General features: G+C 52.6%; 1 protein-coding gene across 1 annotated transcript in view; it reads right to left on the minus strand.

Moving 5' to 3' along the window:
- Positions 1-379: 379 nt before the first annotated feature.
- Positions 380-7,396, minus strand: part of GDF11 (growth differentiation factor 11) — a 12,389-nt gene continuing 5,372 nt past the window's right edge. The window contains exons 2-3 of the mRNA XM_057557534.1: positions 2,194-2,591; positions 380-1,661 (exon numbers count right to left, since the gene is read on the minus strand). Of these exons, the coding sequence (XP_057413517.1) occupies positions 1,281-1,661; positions 2,194-2,591 (779 nt within the window). The 3' untranslated portion in view covers positions 380-1,280. The remainder of the gene's footprint in view (positions 1,662-2,193; positions 2,592-7,396) is intronic.

Genomic DNA, 7,396 nt, shown 5'->3' on the forward strand with positions numbered 1-7,396 from the left:
CTAAAATGTCCCCCTTCCAGAATCCCTTCCACCTTGGTCTGCTGGCTCTATTCCCTAGCCCAGAGCAGTGATTTGGATTCAAATGCCCTGTAACCTTCAGCCTCCTTACAACTCCTTTCTTGACCCCTCCTGACCCTTCCCAGACCTGGGGACTCTGGGCTCTCTCTACTCTTCTTTTTATTGACCTGAAGATAGAGGCTGGGAGCAGAGGCATTCCACAGGCTCTTTGGTCTCTCTCTTGGCTGGGGGGAATTTGGGCATAAGCAGGCCACACCTGTGCCTAAGTCAGTACTGTGAGGGTAGACCTGAGGGTTAAGTTTCGTGGCTCTCATACAGATACTGGATGTTGAGCCCCTCCCTCCCACCCCCCCACCCCCCAGCTCCTAAACCCTAACCTCTTACTGTTTCTGTGACTGCTGGAATTCAGTTCAACCCGTTTGGCTCAGGAAGGTTAAGTAGGGTGATTTTGGGTTGGAAACTTCCATGTGTCAGCCCTCTTGCCCTCTACTCCCATTCTCAACCCTGGAAGCTTTAAACAAGTGCTTAAGTAGGTGAGTATTGAGGAAGAACAGGGTTTGGGAGATAAGGGACAAATAGGGCACAGTGGGCAGGGGCTCATCTATTTCAGTAAAGCCAAATACCAAAAAATGAAAAGTCATAATAAATAAATAAATAAAATTCCCAAATCCTCACTTTTGCCCCTGCCCTCACTTCCCTTCCCCCAGCCACTGCTGGAGGGAGAAAGGGAAGAAGCTAAGAATGGGTTTTGATTTCCTCTCTTACTGAGAATGGTAGTCAGGGGATCTCCCCAGATCATACCAAGCCCCTCACCTTGCCAGTGGAAGAAAGGAGGCTTGGTGTGGGGCTTTCTCAATACTCCATTTCTGTCTCTTTCTCAGGGTTTATCTCTGCCTAGTCTCTGTCTCTTCTGCATCTCTATCCCTTTGCCTTCTTCTCACTGCTGCTCTTTTTGTTCCTCTGTCTCTATTCCTCTGCACTACCTCTGTCTCTACGTCTCTCTGTCTTCTCGCCAAACCTTCTCACCTCAAACCTCAAAAACTCCCCACCTGACCATGCCCCCTCTTCCCCCTTTCCCCCAAACCCCTCACCCCTGAATTCCCCACCTGCCTCCCTCGGTTGTATTGCACACTGCTTGGGCAGGGAACAAGGTGTGATGTTCATCCGAAGAGGTGGAGGGAGCTCTAGGGCCTGGGGGGAGGGGGTCAGGGCTGGGGGTCTAGGGGGAGGGTCTGCTGGGGAGGCGTCCTCTGTCCCCCACCTTAGGAGCAGCCACAGCGATCCACCACCATGCCAGGGATCTTGCCGTAGATAATCTGCTGCTTGTCATTGAAGTAGAGCATGTTGATTGGGGACATCTTGGTGGGGGTACAGCAGGGCCCAGCAGAGCCTCTTGGGTTAGCCTGTTGCACCAAGTGGGTGTGCGGATACTTTTGCATGAACATGTACTCGCACTGGCCGGAGCAGTAGTTGGCCTTGTAGCGTTTAGGTGCGATGATCCAGTCCCAGCCAAAAGCCTCAAAGTCCACAGTGAGGGGGTATCGGCAGCAGCGGGACTCACTTGAGTGCTCATCGCAGTCCAGGCCCAGGTTCCGCCGGGACCGTTTTGTGTTCTCTAGGACTCGAAGCTCCATGAAAGGATGCTGGGGGTGAGGGAGAGGAGAAATAGATGTGATAGAGCCTTGCAGAGCTCTTACTCCCTGTTTCTTCTCACCTGCCCCTCAACAGGGGCATCAGAACAGAGACTATTGATTTCTCAGCTTCTCCAATGCTCCCATCCCCAGCCCATCTTTTACCCACTTTTCTTGCCAGCTAGCCACCTCTCCCTCAACTCACCTTCCCCAATTCTCTCTCTTCCGGCAACCTGATCCTCATCAGCCCCTTGGCCCAAGGTCTCAACAACAGCCCATCTTTGTTGTCCCATGAATCTATTTACTCAAATAGATTTACTTCACCCCAAATCTAGTTTTCAACTGTTGCCCCCCCCCTTGGATCTCTGAAAAGTGATAGCACCCCATTACCACCACCTAACTCTCCTCTAGAATCAGCTCCGGGCCCTAGAAAAATAATGCTGGTCCCCAACCCACTTTACGTTTCTGGTCTACCATTTCCAACACCCCACCTCCTCAGGGCCAGGTTATACATATCTGCCAATATCTCAGGCTCCCTGCTCACCAGCCCCTCGGCTCCCGGCCCCAGGGAGGTGACAGCCAGGTCTGTGCCACTGGGATCAAAGGCGTTGATCTCGATGCCCCAGTTGCTCTGTGGCTGGCGGAACCAGCTATGTAGTACTTGCTTGAAGTCGATGCTTTGCCAGTGGCCGGAGCGTGAGTGCAGGTCAATTTTGAGCGAGCGGATACGGATGTGACGCCGGCCTCCGACCCCTCCCCCTGCGGTCCCTTCCCCAGTTAGGGGTTTCAGTCGCAAGATCTGCAGGTAGACTGTGGCTGGACGGGGCACAGGCCGGAGATAAACCCACAGCTGGGCCTTCAGTACCTTTGTGAACATCACCTTGGGGCTGAAGTGGAAATGGCAGCAGAGAGGGCTGCCATCTGTCTGCACCGCAGGGTCAGCTGATAAGAGAGAAGGGGGCACAGTATCAGCACATGGTGTCTGTGGAGGGGGACGCTGGCAACTCAGACTCCTCAGCCTGTGTTTTCCAGTTCTTCCCTGCCTGTCTTCTTGACTACCATGTCACTGGTACCTAGAACAGCAACCCCTGCTCTCCCTGTAAGATAACGGCTCTATCAGGCCTTACTGATCTACACCCCTTCCTTAATCTGTCTGCCCTAATGCAGAGGTTCCTCTCTACCAGATAACCTGCAAAGATAGTTGTTAGGGAATTCTTCCACCTTCAGTCTTCCCTTCCTCCAACTTTCCCTAGCATGTAGGGCTCCAACTTTTCCTGAACCTTTGATGCTCTCCATAAAAGCCAAAGCTCATATCACACCTGCTGTCCTCAGGTCACCTTGCCCCATTTCTGCTCTGTTTTGTCTGGTGGCCAGGTGGAGCCCGGCACAGCCCCCAAAACAGATGGCCTCAGGGAATGGATAACCCAGGGTCCAGATAGGGAGTATGGGCTAAATTTATTCCATGAAGTAAACCAGAATTCAAATCTAGGCTTCTTCCATCATTCCCACGAGAAATAACACACCCAAAAGAATGGAACTACTCAAGCACTCCCCATGCATCTGACTGCTCAGTCCCTTGACCCTGAGAAAAGTTCCCTCAGCTGCTGCTTCCTCATCACCATTAATGCCTCCACTTTTAAGAAAGGGAAGAACTACCTCCGTGTATTTTTTCTCCTACTTTCCCAAAGCATCAGAAATAGTATTCAGCACATCAGATCAACTTTAATCAGTCTTCTCGCCCCTAAGCTTCCTTTGGTTTCTCAGTCCAGTGCCAGTGAGTCTTTACAAAGGTTTAACATCCCAACTTTACATTCTGGCCAATTTCCCCTTGTTTTGGATAATAAACTGACCCTTCTTGAGTTTAAAGGATGATTCTCAATATCTGCCTCTACTTCCATTTCGGCTCCTCTCAGTTCCCCTTTCTAATCTCTTAAATCAGTTGGGAGTGCCCTAAATCATGTTTCTATTGGATATTCATTCTCACTCTAAATAGCCTGAGAAAGAATCGGGAATGAGCTTCCAGAGCCATGTAAGGATGATCAGGAGGTCCAAGCCCTTATGTATCATGCCCAGGTCTGCATAATCATGGAAAATTTATCATCTGTTGTTTCATCAGCACTCCCCCACCCCCATCCTAGGAGAAGGAGGATACTTCAAGTGAGATGGGGAGGAAAGTACTTAAAGATCTTCACATATTCAGGACACAAGACACAAAGTTCCTTTGCAGCTTTCCCTTGGTTCTTTTCCAAAGTCCCAGGGCACTGGTAGTCCAGTTATCCTCCAGCTGGAGCTTCAGTGATAGTGCAGTGGGGTAGGGTTTGGGGAGTGGAGACGGGGGATTAGGAGAGTCCCTGGGGCAGGGTAGCTGCTGGTGAGATGGAGAGTGACAAGCAACAATCCAAATAGCGTGCTATGCCTAATTTCAGTATAGGGATTGTTTTATTTCCCTGCCTGTCTTCACCATTAGGTACTAATCTCCATGAGAGTAGACACTGTGTCGATGCTGTTTCTGTTTTGCTCACCATTGTAGCATTATTGCCTCCCATAGTACCGGGGCAGTGTTCAGTAAGTGCATGCTGAATGAACTCCCTAAACTCCCAATCTTAAATTATATAGGCAAGTGCCTGAAAGTTCTTCCCGGGATCTAAACACTGTTCTTTGACTACAGTTGAAGTGGGTTTAATCACTGCCTGACTCATTAACCAGTATCTGACCTTATTTACCAAGCTTCTCAGTGATACAGATAACAATCCTTGCTTCATAGGAGTGCTGAGCATTAAATAAAGAATGTGAAAATAGCAGTAGTTTCTCAGTTGGTTTATCGTTAGTTTTCTAAACTCTAAACATATGTCCCTACGTAAGTTGACCCAAGGCTTAGTAATGGGGGACTGGGCTCCAGGGCCCCATCTCTCTAAGTCTTTGGTTCCTTCAGGCAGAGTCCCCCATCCTCACCCCCGGGAATCACCATACACTTCTCCCCCACTGGATATGAGGACAGTTGGTATCACAAGGGGACAGGATAAAGACATTTGGAGAAAGAAAAAGGAAAGGAGAAGAAACAGGGGACTGGAGATGGTGAGGGAGATAAGAATAGAGAAAAGACAGAGATGAAGGCATGTTAGAAGAGATTGACAGAGAAATGGAAAAAAGAAGGAAGAGAGTGGAAGATCACGGTAGGGGGAGAAGAAATAGGTTTGGGAGCTGGAGAACACTGGGAGAGGAGGAGGGATGCAAAAGGAGTGAGTGGGGGTTAAGAAGCTGAAAGGAGGGAAGTAGCTAAGACTAGTGGGGTAGAGAGAAAGGATGGAAGGAAACAGAGGGAGGAACAAAGAAGCAGGTAGAGCCACAGAGGGAAACAAGGGGCTTGAGAGAGTCCCCAACACACACACAGGCCCAGCTCCCAAAGGGAGGGGAAGGGGCCACATCTGTGTTGGATTGATCCGGGTTGGTGGCAGGCAGCAGGTCAGGTTTAGTAGGCGGCTCTGTTCTGGAGAGAGGTCATTGCACTATTTTCAGCAAAAGCCCAACCCCCTCTCTGCTCACCACCTCCTCCTCTTCCCTCACGCCCCACTCCCAAACACCAAACACACTTTCCTTACTCCGGCTGGAAGGCCTAGGGGCAGGAGGTTGGACTGAGAGGGCAGGGGCCTCTTGGTGTAGGGAGGAGAGAGAGAAACTGAGGGGCTGGGCTTGGCTCCCAGAAGGGCAAGGGGGCTGGGTTCCCAGGATGAAGGCTGTGGTGGGAGAGCCTGAGAGGGTGGAGGAACTAGGGCAGGCACTGCAGCCTAGGAGAGGTGGGGGCTGGGGTCCAGGGTTGAGGGCTGGGGGAGGGGAGGAAGGGGGAGGGGAGCGGAGGCCATCGCTGCTGACAAACACCTCCCCCGATTAGCAGAGCACAAGTCTCTTATTAAAGCGGGTCCCTGGGGATTAGACTATAAAAGTCTCTTTTTCCTTTTCCCCTCTCTCCCTCCCCGCCCCTCGGCTCCCCCTCCCTCCCTTAAGAGCTCAGCTTGGCTCTTAAAGGGGACGTACAATACCTGGATGGAGACCCAGTTCCCTAGTTATCCAAGTCCCGGGGTGGCAGGAGGGTAGAAGCCGAGGTGGGACCCCACCTGCAGGTGTCCTTCCCCGTCCTCCCCAGCCCCTGAGTCTAACCAGCATTTCCCAAACTGTGTGTGCAGTGTCTGTTCACTTCCTGCATCCCCATTACCAGAGCTAACTCTGGGCTCAGGCCTATTGGTTAAGAGATGCTAGGGATAGAATGAGCAAGGGGAAGTCCTCAGCTCCATCACTCATTCTGGAAATCCTCACACACTGCACCACACAGACCAAAGTATCTTTTTCCTCTGCACCCTTCACCTTCTTCCAGCAAACTCTTTTCAGAATCCCTCTACCACTCTCCGTTTCTAACTCTGTTGCTATCCCCGCCCCCACCCCTGCCCTCAGCCAGTCTCAGACTGACCCTAGCTTCTATAAAGCACAAGCCTTAAGAGCAGAAGGGAGACTGAGGAACTCAAGACCAGATCCTAGGCCTTCCCACCCCCCACCCCAGGTTAGTTTCCTAGTCCTCCGAGTGTTCTTTACAGCCCTGACCGGTACTGTGGAGTTAGGGTCACAGAAAAACTGGTGGCAGTGTGAGGCACTCAGCCTCCCGGATGCACGCCTGGGTTCCTGTGCCTCTCCCTGGGGGGCGGGCCACTAGGACTCCCCTCAGCCCCCAGCTTTTTATGACCCATCTGCCAATAAACCGGTCTCCCCCTCTTCTGTTCAGAGCCATAAAACCAAACAGTTGTGGGGTCGGGGGCGACTTGCCAAACCACTAGGACATAAGGGAGGGCCTGGCTCCCTAGAGTTGTTGGGATGGGGGAGACCTCAGTGGGGGAGGGGAAAAGGGAGTCATCTGACCTTAGGGGGGAGCTGGGGGGTTTCGGGGGGGGGGGACAGTGTTGGCCTGGATTTTCCAGGCCATAAAATTTCAAAGCAGCTCAAGTCTATTAACATGTTCATCTTCCGTTTGGCCAGGGACTAGGATGCCTGGGTCCCCCCCTCTCCCTCCCCTCCCCCCCATCTATTGCTTTCTTTATCCCCCTAGGTCTTCCTCTCTCGCCTCAAGTCTGGCTGCGGCTAAGGGCACGTGAACATGGGATACAACACTCAGGTTTGAGCTGCCAAATGGGTGCCCTTAGCCCCAGCGCAATGGAGTTGAGTTCTCTGAGCTCGGTTAGTACCAAGAAGGTACAGCTTTCCCGGCCCCTTGGGAGACCTGGTGTCAGAAGGGCTCCCGATGGGACGGGTGCCAGCTGGACTGACGGGAGAGATACAGGGCTCTGGGATCTCATTCCTGGGAGAAGGAGAGGAGCACTAGGTTTTCTGCAGCCCGGGGGGTGCGTTGCGAAGCCCAAGGTGGAAGGGGTGCTGAGTTGGTGCCAGGGCCATTGGGAGGCGGAGAGCACGGCAGCCCGGCTGGGACTGCGGGGGTTCCGAAGCCTCCCGCTCCTGTTCTCCAGCCTCTCCACCAGGGTCCTTCAGGACTGAGTTGCTGTCCCTTCCCCTCTGCTGCAGGGGGACCCCAGCTTCCCCGAAATACCCCCCCACACATACACACACACACACACGGGTGGGAAGCGGTATCTCGCAACCCTTTCCGTTTGCCCCCTCACCTCCGGGAGCGGGGCGTGCACACAACTCCGCAGCCCATCTCCACAGCTCGAAAAACTTGTGGAGCAGCCCCCGCCCCCAATCCATCA

This window comes from Balaenoptera acutorostrata, chromosome 11 (assembly GCF_949987535.1).
Source record: "Balaenoptera acutorostrata chromosome 11, mBalAcu1.1, whole genome shotgun sequence".
NCBI lineage: Eukaryota > Metazoa > Chordata > Mammalia > Artiodactyla > Balaenopteridae > Balaenoptera > Balaenoptera acutorostrata.